This window comes from Clupea harengus, chromosome 12 (assembly GCF_900700415.2).
Source record: "Clupea harengus chromosome 12, Ch_v2.0.2, whole genome shotgun sequence".
NCBI classification, from domain to species: Eukaryota; Metazoa; Chordata; class Actinopteri; order Clupeiformes; family Clupeidae; genus Clupea; species Clupea harengus.
In genome coordinates this window covers 16,247,728-16,271,137 of record NC_045163.1, presented here as the reverse complement: position 1 = coordinate 16,271,137, position 23,410 = coordinate 16,247,728, and the positions used below count along the sequence as shown (strand labels likewise).

Here is a 23,410-nt window from a genome sequence, read left to right as displayed (position 1 = left end):
TTATACTTCCACCAAGAACCTGCTTTACAATAAAGACAAGACCAAAAGTCGCATGTGTAAACATCTTTAATGTATTTATTAACATACAAAATACAAACTAATTTTAGTTAATACAATCTTGTGCAAATACAAATCTCACATGAAATGATTGTTTTACTGCATAAATGTAACTAAAATATTTTTGTTCTTAATTTAAAACCACTTAGGAAAGGGAATGCCTCACAGTACAAATGAACCTCAATCTGTTCACTTCAATTCAGCATCATAGATAATCACAGGACTATGTCTCATTTTGGTTACTAGTTCCCTCAGATGTGATTCAACACATAGCATATATGGATTCAGGCACTAAGAAGGATCCTAATGGCTTGAACATTATGCCACTTGTGCTTCAATGACATTTGACATGTTTCCAAGACAACATCCTACCTGGCCCCTGCAAGTTGGGCCCAATTGTCTTTACTGTTACACTGTGACTACTTGTGCAAGTGTAACGAATTAAAACGTGATTCTGTGGCATTAGGCTACTTCACAGGCAGCACGCGTAGACAGCATTGATTTTCTGGTCACTGTGCCCTCTAGTGTATGTTGGGAATTTTTCAAAAAATGAAATATTTCAGTGCAAACTTTAATGGTAAGCCCATTAAGCTTAGTGCCTACAGAACTCAGGATTTAATTTGAGACAGACCCCAGGTCTTTGGTCAGAATTTACACTACATTCTATGTTCAACCGTTCCAAACTCCAACAGTAAAATATTGTCAGCAAACAGGATTTATGTCAGATTATGATCCTAGTCTTCCTTTAGCCCTTAATTAGAGAAATTGTCTCCAAGAGTCAATTCTCACATGGATAAGTGATACGCTATAACTAAACACCTACTACAATTAAACTTAAACAATTAATTTTATTTTAGTAAAAATTTTTTACTGATGGTAAAATGATGGGAAACGTTTTCACTTGTTTTAAATGAAAACTAGAGTCTTAAATATATAGTGATAATATTTAGAATACATGATTTAGGGTTGAACAAGATTGACTAATACAGGCTGTGTAACAAAATCTCTGCTGGCAAAAAATGCACATCAAGGAGTAAGGCACTAAATCTTCAATAAAGCTTTTTGTAATTCTAGCATATTCTTTCATACTTGGTTGCCGGGATTTTTTTGAGTCAATATAAAATGCAAATATGTTCAGACAGTGAAAGAAGATGGAGTCACATAGCAATGATTAGAACTGAAGGGAAGTTCTGACATAAACTGGGCGAGTGCAGCTGCTCAGAAAGTGATGTGCCTTCACAAAAACAAAAAAAGAAGAAAAAGAAAATAAGACTAACCTCAATATTCATCTTATATCCTGAAAGATCAGTGTTAAGTACTAGTTTTTTTTTTTCTCAAAATAGAATCCAGCATCTGAACAACTTGCTTGATTCCTAACCTTGGTCGAAGGGGTGTAGAACAGCCGACTTTAAATGTTCAGGTATGTAACTTGTGCACCACTGTAGCGCACACACACTTGGTTGAGCAAATGCTTTTCATATGACTAACGCAAGACCAAAGAGTTGCTGATCATGCCAATTGACAATTTAATACCAAATACCAAATTGAAATTCCATGGCATGAAAATTAGTGTCCATATATTTTGAGCACTTAAGCAGACTTAAGTTTAAAATAGCAGCTGAAATAGTGCTGAACCAAAAGGGAATATCAGACTCTTTCAAATATGGGATCTTAAGGATACTGGGCTGCATTTTCCAAAAGCATTATTGTGCTATGACCATGGTCACAAAGACTGTTTAAAATGTGTCTTTCCATTTGAACATGGTCGTAGCACAACACCACTTTTGGGGAACACACCTACTCATTTGTTCATGTAGAGCTCCTCTTTGGTCTAATTCTTCATAATAAGGACTCCTTCAATAACCATCTGGCCAGTAGTGAACTCTTTGCAACAGTTCAGTGTTAAAATAATGTAAAATCCTACATACAATCTTTATCCAAAAGGACTCCATGTGAAGGACCCTATGCTGGTATATAGGGTTGTAAATGAAACTTGGTAGTGAACGTGGATGTGAGGTAATTTGTGATTACAGATTTGACTGGCCGGTGATCTCACAGGTAAGTGTGTGTGACTGCCAGTGATCTCACAGGTAAGTGTGTGACAGCCAGTGATCTCACAGGTAAGTGTGTGTGACGGCCAGTGATCTCACAGGTAAGTGTGTGACAGCCAGTGATCTCACAGGTAAGTGTGTGTGACGGCCAGTGATCTCACAGGTAAGTGCGTGTGACTGTCAGTGGTGGTAGGCGTGGTGTGAGCTTAGACCTCATTTGCAGCAGTGAAGGTGTGGCGACCTCAGGTGACCTCACTGATGGTGGTGGGTGCGGTCGTCGGGACGCTTGATGTGGATCCGCCGGATCCTCTCGATGCGCTCCCGCTCCTCGTCCTCGTCCAGGTGGTGCGATCGCCCGGCTGCGCCACCCGTTGCCTCCAGCAGGGCGTTGTCGGGACCCCGGCCGTCTTGCGACTCGTACAGGAGGATGTTCAGGGTCTCCTCATAGATTCGGGCCTCGGGGAACTCAACCTGAGGAGACAGGAACAACCCTCCAAGTCTGTGTGCTTCAATACAATAACATCTCAGAACATTACAAGCTCCTTTAAATAAATGTACATTCAAAGTCTCAGTTTTAAAAACTGTGGTTATAGATTTGCAGAGAATGTAGTCATCACCTGCCCTACCTATGAGTTATTCAGGCAGTTTTCTATCCCTAAAGTGTTCAGTTTGCCATGGATCTGACATTATTATAAGAACATAGTGTTTATAACCTTCCCTGCCAATGCGCTAAATTGGTATTCTCTGGATATTTCTTTCAGTCAAGCTCAGTTTGTGTTTGTACGTGTATGTCAGTGGTATTGCATGGAAAGTACAAATAGTAACACTGTTTCAATATTTCTCAGAGTCCGTTCCTACCTTTGTCTGCTTCTTCTCAGTGGCGTAGACAATGGATGTGCAGCACACTTCTGCAATCTTACGGCCCTGGCCATAGAAAGACCAGCAGCAGATCTCATCGCCAATCACGTCCTTGATGAAGAGCACTCGGCCGTTGAACCGCAGTGACAGCTTGTCAAACAACTCTATGTTCTTCAGCAAGTTGTCATCAGAATTGCTACAGCAAACAGAACGAGGTTAGACGTTGTTGAGCTCTACAAATACCACCTTTGCACCACTTCACATTAATCAACATAACCTTACAGCTTTAGAAATAACACATCTTCCTTACCTGGTGTAGGAATATTTGTTGTTGCTTCTGTTGTATAAAAGTTTCACAGTGGGCTGGGGTAGAAAATAAAGGTAAAGCATTGTGAGCACATTCTAACAAAAGCTCTCTTCACAACACAAATGTTTTACTGACAAAATTAAACGTTAAGGTTTCCACAGGGAGCTACAAAGCAAACAAAAAGCTGGAAAAAAGGAGGAAATTACTTTTATGTATTACAATTATGAGGAACAAGCAAAATCATCTTTTTTACTTCTATTAATGGTTATTACAGGTTTCATAATAAAACACAAGTTTAATGTCTGACACGGCCTGTGAAATAATACACTTCTGAAATGGAAGACTAGTGTTAACTCCACTGTATCAAGACAATTAAACTAAGGCAGCATCCAACGTGTAACAGTAGCCAGGGGATACAGTGCTGTGCACTCCCAACACGAGATACATGCTAGTGACAGACCCTAGCAGCACCCATAGGTTTTAGGCTCCTTGCTGGCACACCCACGTCCAATGCTCGAGGTTGCGAGTTTGAGTCCTGTGTGGGACTGTGCTAACTCCAGGACTCAAGCTTACCTTGTTAGCAGTGGTAATTAGCCTCTGTTCCTCCTTGGATGAGGTCACCAGGGGGACTTTGCAGAATGGTTCATATGTGTCTTTGTTCTGAGAATGACAGATTGCTCTTGTGATGCGTTCAAAGGACTGAATGAAATACCTCAGTGACTGGCACACAGAAGCTAAACAGTTGAACAACCCTACACCTCCCAGATAGAGATAGTACAGTTCTTAAGGACTGACAACCCTCTATTGTAGAGACACATGCTTTGTAAATAGTGAGCAATATTCATATAAGGCTATGCACATCAGTTGGCGCACACTTGCCATACCATCAGTATCAGTTCACACATTAAAAAAAATCCATGCATTCACTGGAAATCACTTTGCACCTGATTACACACTGTGCACATTGTGTGTGTGTGTGTGTGTGTGTGTGTACATGTTTCTGCTTAAACCATACCTGTAGAGCAGCGAGACACTCATCCGCCAGCCCCTGAACCAGGTAGTACTTGGCCTCAGCCAGTAGCTCCTCTGTCTCTCGGCGACTGTCTGGAAGTGGGACGGCCCCGTCTCTGAGGTAGTTCAGGATAGTGCCAAAGTGCTTCCCACACCGGTCAATTAAGATCCAGCCTGGGGGAAGGAGAGATCCCTCCCTGTCAGTGAGCAACAACTGTGTCTACTGGTGTGTTGAGCTGGATATTTTCAGCAGCTGAAGTTTAATATACACATTTTTACCAAACTAATTACCCATTGTAATCATTTTCAGTTGCATTACTTGTAATGATTATCAATTTTAAAACACACAGGCAGGCTAGTTGACAAGAAACATTTCCACACCATCTGACATAGCAGCTTTTAGTTACCTTCACTGTCTGTAAGAACTTCCATCCTTCCACTGAACATGGCTTTGAGCATGGTGTCTTGCTTCGTTAGGGTCTGCATGGTAGTGTAGTACAGGGCGCCACCCACGTTCAGTTTCACATACTTGGAACCTGGACAGGAACCTTTGAAGGAGGTGGTGCGGGTGGTAGCCGCAGGCACTGCTGTGCTGACCGCACTCACTCCCGACATCTCTTCCTGTGAGGAAACGTAAAGATAAATGATGGCAATAATATGCAAAAATGACGCTTAAAAAACGCTTTTTTTTTTTTTTTTTAATTAGCAACTACTTTTGGCATCATCTTAAAATTTGTTTTGATTGAATATAGTCATAGGAAGGCCAGATAAACACACCTATCATTCCCACTAGCCGTCCAGACTATGCACTTCTGTGGTTCGTGTGGGAACACCCCACGAAAATGTGAGAAAAGCCTTCACAGCACGACATCGCCAAAAGAGGCCAGATAACATGTTCTCAAACTGTGCCAACTGGGCTGTTGGTGGTGTCTGCAAGGTGTTTGCATACTTTTAATTTAGGTGGCTTGCTAGTGCTAGATCAAAAATCCATCATGCTCCTTTACCATGTCAGCAACATTGTGACCACAGAAATAACTTCCTAACACCAGTTTTACAAGGGCGACTGGAAAACCATGGTCAGACAACTATTGCACAAGTTTGTTAAACTCACAACCTGATAAACTCACCTACAGCACACCAGCTAACGTCACCTGAAATGCTACGTTATCAAATTTCCGACTAAATTTGCCAACATTAACTGTTTTCGTTTTTTTGGACTAAAGAAAACAGGATATCGGTAATGACTTTAAGAATTTAGGGAATAATAGCTAGCTGCCAATCCTGTAAATTTCCCTAAGTTACCTAAGCATTTAAAGTACCGTTAGTGCACTTAGGATAGCGAGCTAAGGCTAACAAATTGACCAATAAGTGAATCAGTAAGTTTACATGCTTTTCTTATAGGTCAGTGTCATTAAATGATACATTTTAATGCTGATGGTCAGGCATTTGGATTAATATCTCCAAGTTACAGAATGAACATAAAGCACAATCGCACAAGTTCTTACCATAGAATCCCTGGACAATCCGTCCGTTCAAGTTAGCCAAGGGAAACAAATTTCGTGAGGAAAACAATTGTGTCACTCCTCCCTTCCTGTTTCCGGTTCAGCGATGACGTTATCTTATGGGAATTTCTACACGTAAGGGTTTTTCTCAGTTGCTTTTAACATTTCTTAAAATTGAATTGTAATGTTCTGTTTGCCTCCACATAATGACATCATAGACTATTAAGCCAGAGTATACGTGCAAGGCAAGCATGAGGGAAAATAGAGTAAGTGTGACACTTTTCTTTTTTGTGTATGCAGGAAAAGTTGCCAAATTCCTTTGGGAATGGGTTGGGGATTCCCACAGCAGCTAATCCTCTCACTGTCACATGTAAGTACTCATACCCAACAACCTAGCCTACGACCACAGGGTGCACTACAACCATAATTTCACCAAAACATTTCAAAGCCAAATTTGCAAATGAATATCTGTGTATAATGATGTTATCTTGTAATGGTGTTACTTGAAAGCATTTTCATTTATTTTTAATATAGCTAGCTAATGTTTCAAATAACTTTAGCTTAATTATCATGCATCATACTGCAGACCTATGTATTTTGATGATATTTAATTATTTTGAATTCATAATACATGTTATTCAGTTCAATCCAGTTTAGATGGTGTACATTACAAGTAGAATACACATTTTCTCGTAAATATCAACAGTTGAAAGTGACTGGTCAGTGTCCTTCAGCTAGTTTAGGGGTGGTGGTGGTGGGGTTCAGATGGTTTGCAGTCTATCCATAATAAGTTCAGTAGATGAAAAAAAACAAAACAAAACAAAACTGTTATGGTAATTACTGTTGTAAAGTACTGAGTAGTAGCGAACTCCAGTAACGTTAACGCAACAAGAAACTCAAACGCTTCATCACTGGAATTGAAGATTATTCCCTTCAACTATTCCCTTCAACTATTCCCTTTTAACATACAGTAGCTTTACTGTAAATAGTTTCTATTTCAACGCAAGTTCATAAAACCTAGAGAGATGAGAGAGAGAGATGAGAGAGATGAAAAGTACAGTATGAGGATGTGGAATTATATTTCATAATAAATTATATGCCAAGATCAAATCAATTTGATGTTTGGAAGGCACAACAATTGCATTGGCAATGAAGATTAGGTTAGAATGTATTACATTTGCCTGGTTTAACATGGCATCCGGTAGAATCCATGCCCACGTCCGGTCTTGTATCCGAATACCGATACAGGCACAGATAATTTTGTTGGTTGAACAGGAACAGATACAGGCACAGATCATTTTGTTGGTTCAACAGATACAGGTAATGACGTCCCTGTGCAACTCTCTAAAAGACCACGAGAAAAGGAATTGCATTTTGGTTGCACTGACATATTCAATGATGTAATCTTGTAATCAGCATTTTGAGTGAGAGTGAGTAATTCAACTGAGAAAATCTGTGGGCCTACTGATATGTTGTAAGACCAACCTCCATAGATATAATTCACCAATGATGCAATTGATCACAAGAATTGCAATTTACTTTAAGGCAAAGTTCTGGTTTTGTTTTCTTTATAATTGTTAATACTCTTATGATGAAAATGGAAGGTAAGCAATCACTATCACAGATGCTTGACATCAATATCAGATATCAGATTCTTGAAACTTCAAGATTCTGTTCCTTATGAAAGGTGTTAGGAGGCCCAGCCAACTATTGTCTTCACTGGTAATAAACAGCCAATAGCCTACTACAATCAAATCAGTAAGATGTAACCTTCAAAGGGAATTTTTGACAACGTAGTAACAGTAAAGAGCTTGCTGACCTCTGAATAAAATGTCAGTATCTGAGATGTGACAAAAAAAGAAAACCTTTTCTCTGTCACTCAGTGTCACCAGTGAGAAAGGCCCTCTCTGGTTCATGCGCTTTGCATATTAACCGTGACACTGCAGGCATGCAGCCTCCTTAGCCTACTTCTGTCTTCCACACACCAGTAAAACAGCATCGCATGAAAATGTAGAAGAAGTAGATCTTCCACCTTCAGCTGAACCTGGCCAAAACGGAACTGATGGTCTTTCCAGCCAAACAGGCCATCCACCACAACATCAGCATCAATATTGACTCCTTGTCTCTTGTTCCATCCAAAACAGCAAGAAACCTCGGGGTCATTATTGATGACCAACTGACTTTCACGGACCACATTGCCTCTGTCTCTAGGTCCTGCCGCTTTGCGCTATTCAACATCCGCAAAATCAGGCCGTACCTAACCCAGTATGCCACCCAGCTGCTGGTGCAAACCTTGGTGAATTCACGCCTTGATTACGGCAACGCCCTCCTAACGGGCCTGCCGGCTTGCGTGGTGAAACCACTACAAATGATCCAGAACGCGGCGGCGCGTCTGGTGTTCAACCAACCGAAGAGGGCACACGTCACCCCGCTACTCATTGAGCTCCACTGGCTGCCGGTAGCTGCTCGCACTAAGTTCAAGTCACTTATGCTTGCCTACAGAGTGCTTGATGGTTCTGCTCCCACCTACCTAAATGCTCTTGTAAGGGCAAATGTTACACCCAGGATGCTGCGCTCTTCTAGTGAGCGTCGTTTGGCACTGCCGTCTGTGCAAGTACGGCAGTCCAGACTATTCTCATTTGTAGTTCCACGTTGGTGGAATGAACTACCCAGCACTACCAGAGCAGGGGCGTCCCTCTCTACCTTTAAGAAGCTTTTGAAGACCCAACTCTTCAGAGAGCACTTCCCGTCCTAACTGGCACTTCGACTAGTGCGTAACTTGCAATTACAGCAGTTACACTTCTGCACTCTTTCTTTCTTTTTATTTCATTTTGTTATATTTCTAATGTAAAGTAGTATTTATTTATTGTTACACCAGGTTCTATTGCTCGTAGCTTGAATATTCTCTCCCTTGTACGTCGCTTTGGACAAAAGCGTCTGCTAAATGACTAAATGTAAATGTAAATGTAAATCTTGGCATTATGCCAGTTGTGGTGTATTTATAGCATTCCCATGGAATAGCAAGATTCCAGACTAAACTATGGTGCAAGAAAACTCACAGCAAAACTCTCAAATCATATCTCTTCCTTTCTCCCTCTCATAGTTTAAAAAAATATATTTTTTGAGGTAGCTTGATTTTACTTTGGTTTTACATTTCTCTGGAACGATTTTACATCAGCAATTTCTTTTTTTTAAATACACAACTTTTTCTCTTAACATTTGCATGTGTCTAGCTAGCTATGTACAAACACATCTTGTATTTTCAGTCTTTGTTGTGTTTTTCATGATCTAATTCTCATTCTTTGGCCAAGACAAGGGGGACATGTGTTGTGGTGTTTCTTAATTTGAACCACCATAAAAAAAAAAAAGTTTCCACAAAGGAATTCACAGAAGCATCAAGCTCATGGGACCTGTGTTATCAGAGAGACCTTTGTCGTTATTGAGCTATAAACAACAGAAGTACCTAAGGCAGAGGATTAAATATTTTACTGTTACTCGAACAGGACTACAACAACCTCAGACACATCACCTCAGGGACAGACTTTGAGCCTTTAGTGTAAGACTCGTCGTAAGAGTGTGCAGTGGTCACAGGCGGGGGCCTCTGAGGATATTGTGCACCCTAATGGAAAAAATACTCCGCTGTGGTTTGACAGCAGTGTTTTTGTTTTCATATTTTTATGGAATCACTGGTAAGTGGCCATTTTTTGTCACCATAAAATAATCAGCATTGGTTTAGCTATTGTTTTTCCCATTTAACAGCGTTACATTTGTCAATCAGAGATTTCATGCATTGAGCTTTTTCTATGGACTTTTTTTTTTCACTACATTTACTGTATAATGTAGATGAAGATGAAGATGATGAAGTAGGTGTAGTTTTGTACTTTAGATTTTCTGTCAATTTATACCAAAAGGCAATTTCAAGGGTACATTAAACACAAAGACAGTTCTAAAGGTGTACACTGTGGAATGAGACTTCAGACATTCATGGAATGAGATAATATAACATACAACAATGCATTGTCTTATGGTGCTATTTGAGAACTCAGATGCATGAAAATCTTTGATGCCTCTCTACTATTTTTCTTCCAAACAGGTCAAACATGTGAAGGACAGTGTGGCAAAAAACTCGACACATGTTCTTGCCATGTGACATGTATTTCCTTAGAAAACTGCTGTGACAACTTTAAGGAGTTCTGTGTTGATACCTTTCCATACTCTGGATCTATATTTGGAGGAACAGATTTTGTGATCCTCAATGCAACTTTCAATCAAAACTCCAGCGTAACCTGTCGGTACGATCTGATTAATCATTGCTTAAAGGCCAGTATTAGTTGTCTTTTGCATGCTATGCATTTTTATGTTGCCCTCATGAACTGATACATTCAGGGAATCCCAAGGACATTGATCTCCTATGACACAGAATTCCCTCTTTTAGTTTATTTGTGTAGATGTATATATTTCATAATGTGAATTTTATGACAATATACTTGGTGTGTATTATTATGTACTTTGTGTCTTTCCTTGTTTGTTAACTAATACGTAATGCTATTTTGGCACTGTAGAGTAGTCACACATCACAAGTTTTTGTGGTGGTTAATTAGTTCCAGCCTTTGTGAGTTTGTTTGTGTCTTCTTCCTGTAGGTTTAACAGAGGGATAGTAACTGAGGGCTATGTGGACGCAGAGAGTCGGGGCCACTGCATATCGCCTCTTCTTTATCAGACAGGATGGATTCTATTGGAGATTTCCACTGATGGAACAACGTACAACCGACAGGGATCCTGGCTGTCAGGTTTGTTGATTTCTTAATGTTTGAGTAACCAGTTTTGCACAGGACTTACTTAAACATTTGTATTTGAGAGTTAAGTGTAGTAGCCTCACACACAAAAATCACATTCTAGCCATTCTAGTCTAGTTAAGTCATATGTTCCATTAATTTACAAAAGGTTGAATCTTAATAAATTATATTATATTATAAATGCTATATCATGATGCAGTTTGTTTTTCATAGGCCATACAATATATATATCATATCATATTGTGGTTTGTGACCAATTCAGTAGATATTAAAGAGTTGTTTCAATGTTATATTATTTGTTCACCTCATTAGTTCATCCAGGAAAATTGGACCCACGCTTCAAGGTGACACTGGTGAATTCCACACAGTGGCAGTACTACGGTACTCCCAACGTAGGAGGAACCCTTCGCATGACGTGGAACACCTCACTGGTCAGGGCTGAAAATGTCAACTTGGAACTGTGGGGCTACAGAGAGGAAGGTTAGACTGACATCACACTAGTCTACACTTAGACAGCTAGTGATTCTGAAAGAGATCTTGCACAGATCCAGCCCAGATCTAGCACAGAGCCAGCCCAGATCTAACACAGTTCCAGACCAGATCTTACACAGAGCCAGACCAGATCTTACACAGTTCCAGACCAGATCTTACACAGAGTCAGACCTGTTCCAGAGTTTGCTGCTGTGTGGTAATACACAACAGGGTTCATAGCTGTGTGCAGTGGCGCCCCCACATGTCCACAACATACGCACTGCCGGCAGTTGTTTTGATTAACATATTGAATGGCAGTGAACGAAGCATAATTGGTGGTAAAAGTAAATACAAATAACAGTGAAATGTTTAAAATACATAAAAGAAAGCAATGTAGTTTAATTGAACAAACAAACAAACAAACAAAAAAGACAAGCAGGTGGTGGAGCCTAACTGAGTTAGCATAGTGATGCCCCAGTCTGGACTTGGCAGAGGTGGAGCTGAAACTTGAGCTGGCACAACACAACAATACTGCAAGGAACTGATTCTGATCTGTACACCATCCTAAGACAGACAGCGGACATATGCCCAAACATTCACAATATAATTTAAGCTTTGGCGAAAAGGTGGTTCAGCTGTTTGACATTTAAAGACATACCTGACATACTGCTTAAATCGATACAGAGAGAGTTTTGAGGGAGTTTGACACAACAATCATTGCAGGATTGGCTGAGTGTCATTCTTTTAATGAGATTGTGTAAAACTAGGGTTGGGTTACTGTTGGTGCATGCAATGAACTAGCGACCAAGAAACACATTTGCTTCAGTATTTATCTGATCAACGTTCATTCTTTCTTTCAAATGCATTTAAAATCTGTGGAAGCTAGCCAGGATAATATTGTTTGACTTAAATTATTCCAAATGAGTTACATTCAAGTGTGTTTTTCTAGGAGAGGCTTATTCAGAATCCTGGACAGCTGAATGGAAGTACCTGTACTCCCTGGTCAGAGGATACCCCAACAATGGCAACTTCACCTTTGTTCCCAGTGTGGCAGACAAGCCCTTCTTAGACTGGGAGCTGGGCTGCGTCCGGGTCAGCCCTAGTGCTTACCCTGATGGGAAACGGTATGCAGTCTATACTAATGACAAATTCCTGCTCAGCAATGCTAACAAACCTTTTGATGAATATCACCTCAGCAAAAAAAAAAATCCTAATTTAGCATTTCTGATAGATTATAACCAGCCCATGACCATAACATTTTAAACCATATTCAGTCAATTTTTTGACAGATTGAGACTTTCTGTAAGGAACTTGACTTCCAAAGTAACATTTTCACTGCTTCTCTATTACAATACCTTGAAGGATGACATGGATAAATAAGGATAAATACCTATTTTGTTGTAGTGATGTCCATGCTGTCTGGAGTGAAGACCATGCCCTGGCTTGGCACCTGGAGGAGAAGTTCAGAGAGAACTCTGCAGCGTGGGCGCTGGACAAATGCATACAGTGGGACCAGCTGGAGAAAAGCTTGCCCAGTTTCCTGGATGAGACCATTGACTGTCCGTGCACACTGGCACAAGCAAGAGCAGACACGGGCCGGTTTCATGTAAGGATGCCAAATACGGGCAAACAATCACATCCTCATGTCTTTATGCTAATAGCCCTGTATAATAACTCATTTGAAGAAATATTCATATTGACATTGTATGAAAGTAGTCTTTAGATTCTATTGGTTGTAAAATATCATATCAACATACCTCTTTTAAAATTGAAAGAAGAGGATGTACTGGCATGGCCATGATAGGGCAGTTAACATAAGAGGGATTGTGCTATTTGTGTATTTCATCCCCTTCTTTAGACTGACTACGGATGTGACATAGAGAAAGGGAGTGTGTGCACATATCATCCTGGGAGTGTCCACTGTGTGAGAGCCATACAGGCCAGGTAATGTGTGTCAAAATATGAAGGGTTGGACTAGAGAAAAGGATTCCTAGTCTATTGTGTAACTACCTATGCTAACAAACCGCACCCAAAGACAGAAACATGAGTGCCAGCTCAAGAGAGACTGGGATTGGGTGATATTTGTCAATGGAATAGATGCCCAGCTCAAACACAAATTATATATAAAATAAAAATTAAATATTAAATAAAAATTCAAATTAAATGTACCCTTTTCGATTTCAAGGGTTGATGGGTATATTGGCAGTGTAAATGCGGCCTAAGTACTCCAGATCTCCAACTAAGTACTCAGGATACTCAACTGCACCACTTCATTTTCCCTGGACAGACAGTTTAAGTACATAAGTTATAGGGTTGAAATAGGGGACGAGAGTATGTAGAGAGAAAGTATTGAGATTGAGTTGATGTACCTCTCATTCCGCTCTAATACTCCAACATCATTCAAAGGATGCCACTTCACACTATGTCATCTCACTACTTAAAGGTTAAAAGTGCATCCTCAGTGAGTATTTATGTAATGCATTTACCCATCACTCCAATTTCATGTCCAGGGACCGCTAAATGTAAGTGTCAAAGCTGTCTGCCAAATGTACCACTCTCTTACAAATGCTAAACAGCGGCACTATGGATGCTATGTTATGTAGCCCTCTTAGCAAGATTTATTAAATACATAACTGAGTGTAATGTGTCTGCCAAGAAAGTTATGTTACGTCTGTCTGAAAAAATACCAGGGATACAGCTAATTTTAATAACCAAGCGTTGTTCAAAGCTTCCAGCAAATAATTGGTTTTAAATTTCCAGTGGACGTGCTGTGGTGCCAAATCCCTGGCATAAATGTTGTGGTTCAAAATCCCTGGCATGAGCAATGGTGCTAAATCAGTGGCATAACTTTTGTGTTTACCTCATGTTGCCTGACTGCTTCACTCACAGCCCCAAGTATGCGGCGGGACAGCAATGTTGCTATGACAGCACGGGGGCCCAGGTTCTGACCTCGGATTCCATCGGGGGGAGCACCCCAGATCGGGGACATGATTGGGGATCACCCCCATACCGAAACCCCCCCAGGATTCCTGGAGCATCCCACTGGGTTTACGATGTGCTCAGCTTCTACTACTGCTGCCTGTGGTCAGACAACTGTCACTACTATTTCACACACCGGCCCTCCAGTGACTGCAGGACATACACGCCTCCGAAAGCAGGTTAGACCGTGTGGGTTTACCATGGCATCAGAGCCAGTAGACTACATCATCTCAAACAGTGGGTGGTGCAAATACAGAAAAATTGATTTTTTTAAATGCAGGTCGTCATCCTGACAGTGCTGATTTCTCATCCACTTTTATCATAAATGTAATCCATGCATAAGTATGCCAGGAGTATAGCTAGGGTGTCCAAATAATTCCACTAATTTTGAATTGAGTGGAACTCATTTTGTTGAGCTTATGAACTGTCACAGTACATAATGTTGTTCACAGCCCTGTAATTATGGATGTCTCGAATAATTAGTAGTAATCATTTCTGTGGCCCCTTAGGTGCAGTGTTTGGAGATCCCCACCTTATCACCTTTGATGGCACGAGATACACCTTCAATGGAAAGGGGGAGTATTCACTAGTTGTTTCTGAGGCAAAGCATTTTGTGGTTCAGGGAAGAACAGAGCAACTGACAGATCCACAGAGTGGTAAGTTTGGCATAATGGCAATCATTTATATTTACATTTATTTAGTTTTTATAGAAACGTATATCATTTATATGTAATAAATATACAAATACATTTTCATCAGTATGACTTGTAGTGCTGTAAACACCTTGCTCTAATAGTTGAGCTACAGGAATATCATCATCCAGACCCAACTGAACTGTTCTCTTACATTATGACAAAAAGCAATTTATGTCCTTTTTTATAACAGTCGTAACTAATTATGTCTGCCTACTTGAGCAGGAGCGTTGGTCAGTGCCACCAAGCTTTCCGCTGTTGCCATGAGAGAAGGGGAGTCTGATGTCATTGAGGTGCGACTCGACCAGCTGAAAGACAGTTTGCAGGTTCTCAGGAAACAGATGCCCCTCTCCTTCACAGAACAAACCTGGATGGACCTCAAAGGTGAGATCTATAGCCGGCCACTGTGTGACAACAATTACTTTAAAAATACATTTGAAACTACGTTTGTCAGTATTCACATGCACAAATTACATGGTTTTTTTTCTTTGTCACGGGTGTTCTTTTGTATTTGTAGTCTTTTTATGCTACATTCGCATATATTTAGTAGTACAGTGTACTATATCGTTTGAGCATTATTTGTGATGCGTCATAACTGCACTCGTGACCTTGCTGATGCTAACATCATGCCAGCGGAACCATAAATGCGAGGTGACTGATCAGACGATAAGATGAAAGGGGGGATTAGTGTTTAGGCGGCAGATTCAGAGATAAAAGACGAAGCTCGTAAAGTCACATGGCTATAACATTGGTGTGCTTTGCAATAAGTTGGCTAAACTCTCATTTTTTTCTGTACACTCATGTAGAATCAAGCGTACTAATGAAAAGTCTGAATCTAATATGATCTAATGAATGAATATGTCATTCATGTTCAGTCAATACACATTGCACTAATGAGTGCAATTTGGAATATCTGTAACATTAAATTGTTTTCCTTTTTTTTTCACAGGTGTCTTTGTATTCTCCCCAGTACCACACAACGTGACAGTCATGTTCCCCTCTGGGGCCGGGGTAGAGGTGCGGAGGAGAGAAGGAACTATGGCAGCCACAGTCCTGCTTCCTGAAGAGTTCAGAGACACTACCCAAGGGCTGCTTGGAAAGATGAATGATGATCCAAAGGATGACCTTGTCTCCAGCAGCGGGAACACTGTGCCAGATGCAAGCAATGCTGAGGAAGTGTACACATTTGGAGCAAGCTGTAAGTTATAGCCAGGTGATTTGTTTTCCCACAACATGAAAAATATGACAAATAGTTATGTCATCCCCTTGGTGAAAGTGTCTATAGTTTAGTTAATGTTTCACATTGGCAAACATTTAATTGAGAGTGCACCCATATGATCCACAAAATGCAATCAGAATATAGTCTAACTCTTTGTGATAGCACTGACCCATACAAGTTGGTTTTGTGTATGTGCATCCAAAAAACTTTGAATATGTGTATGCTCAAAGTGGTGAATGAAGGAACAAGGTAAGACATGGCATACAGTTGAATGTCCTGAGGTGGTTGAATCTCCTGAGCTGGACATTCAACTGTGTTGCTCCATACCTTGACGCTTCATAGCACTGACATGCTGAATGACACACGGCCATTATTGAGCGAGTTAGTTTGTAGCTATTATTTAACCATCAACGCGCATTATCAGCTGTGGCACTTGAAATGTGTCCTTGGCCAGTTCACTGTTTAAAGACTCTGTTTATCTTTCGTCTACTTGGTGTTTATCAGTTCATCTTTACCACTTTAACCTACTGCAAACTCTAAATTTGACCACATTTTTTTCAAATACCCTTTTCCCCATTGGCCAACAAGAAACTGGAATTCAATCAGTAAAGTTGGTATCAGACAGCCAGAGGGGGTTTTGTACAGTGGTATTAAAAAATGAGAAATCCTGCTTTATGGCTTTCCAAAGTAATGAACAAAGACTCCAATGCAGGAACATAGCTGGATTGCTGTATGATGATGAGACAATGTCCTCCTTAGGGGCGATCCTGAACGAGTCATCCCTCTTTACCTATGACTCCAAGTACCTGCTGGACTCATACCTGTTTGCCCCCAAGCACGATCCAGCTTTCTCTCCAGCGTTCGCTATCCCCGACAATCCAGACGACCCCCTGCTGAACGAGGCATCCAAGCTGTGCACTGGCGGCGGCTCTAAGTTCTGCAGATATGACACCCTGGTGGCACGCAGCCTCAGTGTGGGAAATGCCACCCGCGTGTCTTTCAATAGCCACGCTACTATTGCTGAGGACCTTAGCGCAGGTAGCATTATGATTCTCAGAGAGCATTGTGTTGAAGATTGCCATTGTACATTGCCATTGTAGTTTCACATTGCCATAATCATAATGTTTATGTAACATAATATATTTTCTGTTCCATTCAGTCCACCAGTTTAATTCCGTCTGCCAATTTTTGTATTTTCCTCAGTGGTGTCCTGTGGTTGGATTACTTCACCGAGTAATGGCGAGAAGGACGGCACAACATATTTGCAGGGATTCACAGTAAAGTTCACTTGCAATACTGGCTATGTCCTGCAGGGGCCAAAAGAGCGCACGTGTCAAAGCAATGGCCAGTGGACAGGGGAGCTCACGCAGTGCACTGCTGAGAGCGGTAAGCACTAGACATGATGAATGCACCAGACGCACACTCAAGCAATCAGAGTCAGAGTCTTGAAGGCGTTATCATGCCTTCATACTGCTATCATGTGCCCCATTTATATGGTTCACTGTGCATGTCATTTCTTCATGCACGTAATTTCTTTGCTGTTAAGCACTTTGAGCTGCATTGTTTCATATGAAAGGTGCTACACAAATAAAGTTTATTATTATTATTATTATTATTATTAATAATAATAAACTTAATCGAACAACTGACAAAGATAATCTGTTGTCACTCTTGAGTCTTTGATCGGTAAATGCATTGACTGAGTAGAGTTTGATAGGAAAGTCCTTACAAATAAATCACTATCTGGAGGGCTCAGAGGATTATATAATATATGTTGTGTTCCAAACTACCCTCTATGAATATCCACAGACTGGAGTTTCATGCAATCTACACGTAAGTAAATCCAATTGCTCTTTCAATGGATAAAATCTTCTGTCTATTTCAGGGGCAGGGAACAACACTCTTGGCATTGTTCTGGGCATCGTCATTGGGGCTATTGCTCTTGCGACCATATTGACTGTAATAATTCTCCACAGCAGGAAACACAAGAGGTACGTGATTTATAATATGATGTTATTGTTACACTAGGTCTCTATTGGTCGTAGCTTGATTGTTCTCTCCTTTGTACATCGCTTTGGAAAAAAGCATCTAATAAATGTAAATGTAAATGTTATGTGGAACTAATCATTTCAAATGACCCATTTAAAAAGCATACTATAAGATAAAATGAACAATTTAGGCAATGATATTAAAAAAGCATTTCTCCAACCTTTTATTTTCAGAGCAACCCAAAAACAGGAAGAAGATGAGGCTTTCTGATCCTAGTATCACACGATGGCACTTCAGATTCTGTGTGTCACTGATATTCTTTCATGATGTGAGTGTATCATGTCAGAAACTCACCAAATACAGTATACCATTAGGTGCATCAGAGACAACTCTTTCTATTTTACCCCAATTGTCAATCCCTATGTTAATAATAGGCCGTACTTTGTTTGTGAATATTTGTATGAAAATTACTGAATAGATTTTTGGCCTTTTTTGTATTTTCTGTGATATGTATACTTCAGCAAATAATAAAATCATGGCAATCAATGGCTTTAATTTTGCTTCTGAGCAATGAAATATAATGGAAAGTTATTTATTACCAGTAAAACATTTTGCAGCAAGTAAAGACATTCATTTCATTACTAATACCATAGTTTTTTGCATCACAAAAAGGGAGCTATTGAACTCAAACTATTAACAGTTCTGCATCACTAATGCCCTCTGTTTTGTGCCTCTCTGCCTTTTGGCCAAGATCAAGTGTACTAAGAATGTCCCCTGGTTTTGTTAGCATTGGTTGTTCCTGCTGGCTCAGGGAGGGTAGCGGAGGGTGGCCTGCCTTTGTGTGGTGTGACATGCCTCACTTTGATTTATGTTGCTGTGGTCTGACATGGCTGAATCAAAGGCCAAACTCATCTGGGTAAACACACGTTGTCCTGTAACACAAACAAAATGGCCTATGCAGTAGTAGTCATGTTCTATAGAATATTCTGGAAGAAGGAAAAACAAATACATATGTAATGAAATTACATCAATAACAATTTAAAAGACAGAACCGATAGTAAGTTTGTTGAAGACTGGGCACATCAGCCAGCTCTCCGTCTCAACTTCAAGTGCAGGAGACAATAGATGTCTTATCCAAAAGAATGTCAAACGTAATAGATGTTCCATTTTACATTAGTTGAAACACTAGGGGCACATTGTTTTCACACAAAGACCAATAGGTCAGTCTTTCCAGAGGCCTATAAACATTCTGTTCCAGCCCCCGTTCCATCCCCTACTGCTGAGGGGTGGTTACCATGGCGAGACAAAGAGCACTAGGATGTGACAGGACTGCAGAGGTCATCAACAAACAACACTGTCACTACTGTGACTGCAGTCACCCACCAACTATTTGCCATTTCCCCCTCAAGACTATTTATATAAATGATTAGCGTCATTTTGCCCGGGTAACAGTGAAGTGAAAGCTCTGCCTGAGCTGTAAGGGAATTGTCAGCTAATAATTCTTTTCTGCTTGATAAGCTCTGGAATGAACTGAGGCCCCTATAAAGGCTGTGCAAGCTGTATTGCAGTTGCATCAAGCTTTCATGCACTGAATACTTCTTATTATCAGTCTGGTGATGTGGCTTGTGTAAAGAAAATTTACCACCTTTGCTGGCTCTCTCAGACAGTTACCAGTAGTGCTATTTCAGCTCAAGACAGTGGGGAAAAACAAGGACACATTTCACTGTTTCACACCAAGTTGAGCTATGGATGAAGAAAACAAAATGATGCAGCGTCCTCTTTTTCAACGTGGGGACCCCTTCCATGACTGGGAGATGCCAAGTCGTCTTTTTAACAGAGAAATTGAGTTTCCAGCTTTCCTGGACGAGAGAGATGTAAACTGGCTTGACTGGGCAAGGAAGAGGCTGGCTGCTACCTCCTGGCCGGGGTACACACACGTTCCTGTTATCTCTCCTCTTGGATCGCAGGCAAGCCCTAGGGCCCATTCACAAGTCACTGAGGGAACATCAGAAGTGAGGTTTGGGCAAGGGAGCTGGAAGCTGTCTATGGACGTCAATCAGTTTACCCCTGAGGACATCACAGCCAGAACAAAGGAAGGCTACCTAGAAATAACAGGTACTGGAAATGTTCTGACAGTATGGGTAATGTTCTACATTCTGGACCTTTTTACTTACTTGTTCTTCACCTAATACAAACATTTGACTGATATTGAAGGTAAACACGAGGAGAGGCAAGATGCACATGGACTGGTCTCACGGAGCTTCACTAGGAAATACAGGTCAGAGTTGATTGTACCAGCTAACTTTTTATGATATCACAGAATTACTGGATTAGGTTTTTTTCAGTATTCACTTATGATACTTTTGACACAAATGATGTGACTGTAACAATGGCTCACTATGTTTGTGCAAGCTGATCAAGCATGGAGCAAGCAGTTGCGTGTGGAAAAAGCAATAGTATGTGTGTGTGTGTGTGTGTGTGTGTGTGTGTGTGTGTGTGTGTGTGTGTGTTATGTTTCCCACAACATTCATATAAAATATATTTTCCTTCCTTTGTTTAGCTAGATAGATAGGTAGACAGACAGACAGACAGACAGGCAGACAGGCAGACAGGCTCATGTGCATGAAACAAGGATGTAATAATACGTTATGTAAGGAACATTCAGCTTAATGACTGGTAGCACAGTATTGTTTCATATGCTCTTTCTGATGTATATTGTCAGAATGCCAGCAGAGGTGGACACAGAGCACATTGGCTGCTCCCTGTCAGCAGATGGCGTCCTCTCCGTGGAAGCACCACTGCCTGCCTCAGGCACCAGACGCACAGAAGAAATCGTCATTCCTATTCAGATTCAACAACAGCAATAGAGCACACATCTACATACACTCTCCCCCTGTCTCTCTCATTCACACACAGACACACACACCGCCTACCCCCCTGATACTACATTCACATAAAGTTTTATATGTGTAGTATTTTGAATAAATGCTTTGAATATCTCACTAAATGTCCATATTTTACAACAAAACTCTCACAGTTCAACTATGCCAACATTGGGATTCTGCTACCAGAATCGTTTTATGCAGTTTCTCCAAATGTTGACTTTAAACAGTTTTACAGTCAACAGTTATGGTAGCATTCTCCAAAAGTTTCCAGTATCTTGAATTTATACTAGAAGGTTTAGCCTAACAAGGGAAGAGTTTAATAGACAAGAAACTCATAGTGACTAAACCACTCACTCTGACTCACTAAGAACAACCATCACTGCTAAACACTAGTACACCAGGGGGCCCTAAAGGGCCAGGGAGAGACAGCTGATCAAGCCAATCTCACGCAGACACTCCTCACCAAAGCTTTGACCTGGGAGAAAAGGGTTGTGTGACCAAAGGGTGTCGGATTCTTCACACAAAAATAAATAAATAGAGCTGCTGAACACCTGCTGAGAAGAGAGAACAGTCCCTGAACTCCTGACCTACTCAGAAGAGTTGCACAGAAGGTGAGAGAGAGAGAGAGAGAGAGAGAGAGAGATAGGGTGAAAGGATGAAAGGGAGAGAGGGAGAGAGAGATCGAGGGAGAGATTTCTGCCAAGCCCAGTAGGGGGAGGTACGCAACCATGATTAAATGAATTCAGCAGTAAAGGTGCACAGCAACAGAAGCGTAACTAGCACTTGCTCTTACTTTTTATTATGTGGTTCTTTCACTGTCACTCACCAATGCAGTTATTTAATGCCACCAGAGGTGCACAATAAATCATTGAGTCTTCTTTACTTTTAGTAAACTATATCATTTATGCCCATGTATCTTACTTATTTTGTGTGGATACAGCTATGTTTACTTCACACCACAGAATACTAATATGTTCAGTGTTGAAACCTTTATAGACCCCCTCATAGTTTTTTAGCTTGTGCCCATAAAACAGGCATGTGAATTATGCACTAAAGCAAGTCTGAGTTTTTCATTTCCTCCTGCACTGTGGCATTGCAGACTCCATTGTGTGTGGAGTCAGCCCCTGTGCACAGGAACTGGTGTATATTTAGAGTCCTCTTCTGACCTCCAGCAGCTTCTCAGGACACACAGCGTCTCAGTCTAGTGTTTCAAATAGCAGACCACCAGTGTCGTGCTTAATGATTAGTGATTAAACAACTGATGGATAAATATGCTTTTCCTGTATTACAACACATACAATCAATAGCTTGTATTGATAAATGATTAATACGCGATTGTGACAAAGTTAAAACAATAAAAAGTGATAGTTCCAGCATGCAGGATATAATGTGATATTGTAGGCATTCACTGCGACAGACTAGGAGGAGGTGCGGCGGGCAACATTCTTGACAGCTGCGAGAAAAACAGATGGCAGACCTTACAAACAGCTCCGTACCAGATCAGGGCAGCTTGCATGCTGAAGGGTGTGGAAGGTTTACCTAATTAACGGATGAAACCACCAAGATACTTTACACGGGGACAAAAATAACTGACTGCTCCCGGATTCTGGTAGTAGCAGGCACAAAGATGGGAAAAACACATGCACAAAGTCTTGTGTATACCATTGATAGTGTTTTTGCTAAATATGACCAAAGCCACATACAGAAGGGTGTCCCAGGTTGCCTTTAGCTCATAACACATGAGCTGTTCATTGGTAACCATGTTTATACTCTGGAAAGGATATATTTTTTTTTATTTATGTAGTACATTTTAGACAGTAGAATTTTAACCTAAGTGCTTTCCAGTCAAGGTAAATACATTGACAAAAAAATAACATGACAAGGCAAAAGAGTTAACAGGACTAAAACATATAAAATAAGTAAAAGTGAAAGGTGAGCACGCAAAACCTAAAATAACAGTACTTTTAATGAAGGACTTACCCTGTCTAAAGTAGCATTTAGGCTACTGTCAGTAAAATCCAGGGAAGGCTGTTTTCAATAGATTACACCCGCCCTGTAGAAATAGAATGGTAACACTTTACTTAAGCTCAGTCTCCATAAAGCATTATAAACCTATCCATAACGAGTTATAAAATATTAATAAATCCTCACAATGATTGACATAGGTCTATCTAACTATTTATACATAGTAATGATTGCAACCCAAATTAGCTTTCCTTTTCACCGTATTTATTATTGATTTATTTGTTTAGGGAGGGTTGCTAGCCATCTGACATCTGCCAATATAGCGGGACACAACGCCCCCCCCCCCCTATTTTCTATCCCCCTGGCCTACAGTATCTTTTAGTGGCTCAGTGTTTCATCAATTAAGGCTTACAGTGTGGGTTGATATGAGAATACTTTCTAAATGTAGAATAATTTTACTGCTTCAGTAGAACACCACTCATAGACATTATAATTTCCAAGCTATCATGGCAGTTTACAGATTGCCTGACACAACCGATATTGGCTGATATTAAGTATTGCCAGTATTGAGTACTTAATAGACCTCCATGAAGGTGTTGTTTTTAACTGTGAATAGTGATAGGCTAAC

At 40.5% G+C, this 23,410-nt stretch overlaps 3 protein-coding genes across 3 annotated transcripts; 2 read left to right on the top strand and 1 right to left on the bottom strand.

Moving 5' to 3' along the window:
* Positions 1–48: 48 nt before the first annotated feature.
* LOC105892229 (BTB/POZ domain-containing adapter for CUL3-mediated RhoA degradation protein 3-like) lies at positions 49–5,895 on the bottom strand. The gene is made up of 7 exons (XM_012818472.2): positions 5,790–5,895; positions 4,692–4,905; positions 4,289–4,458; positions 3,847–3,933; positions 3,277–3,329; positions 2,967–3,162; positions 49–2,579 (listed from the first exon to the last, which is right to left on the bottom strand). Exons 1-7 carry the CDS (start codon positions 5,790–5,792, stop codon positions 2,361–2,363), a joined length of 942 nt encoding a protein of 313 aa, XP_012673926.1. The 5' UTR covers positions 5,793–5,895; the 3' UTR covers positions 49–2,360.
* Positions 5,896–9,258: 3,363 nt separating this feature from the next.
* LOC105892225 (sushi domain-containing protein 2-like) lies at positions 9,259–18,478 on the top strand. The gene is made up of 15 exons (XM_031577375.2): positions 9,259–9,475; positions 9,880–10,078; positions 10,428–10,576; positions 10,895–11,062; positions 12,003–12,177; positions 12,458–12,659; positions 12,912–12,997; positions 13,943–14,211; positions 14,542–14,688; positions 14,950–15,108; positions 15,674–15,922; positions 16,703–16,981; positions 17,147–17,329; positions 17,829–17,934; positions 18,166–18,478. Exons 1-15 carry the CDS (start codon positions 9,409–9,411, stop codon positions 18,200–18,202), a joined length of 2,475 nt encoding a protein of 824 aa, XP_031433235.1. The 5' UTR covers positions 9,259–9,408; the 3' UTR covers positions 18,203–18,478.
* Positions 18,479–19,375: 897 nt separating this feature from the next.
* On the top strand, positions 19,376–20,934 carry LOC105892226 (heat shock protein beta-1-like). The gene is made up of 3 exons (XM_012818469.2): positions 19,376–20,047; positions 20,147–20,210; positions 20,655–20,934. The coding sequence occupies exons 1-3, from the start codon at positions 19,678–19,680 to the stop codon at positions 20,797–20,799; spliced, it is 579 nt and encodes a 192-aa protein (XP_012673923.2). The 5' UTR covers positions 19,376–19,677; the 3' UTR covers positions 20,800–20,934.
* Positions 20,935–23,410: the final 2,476 nt, after the last annotated feature.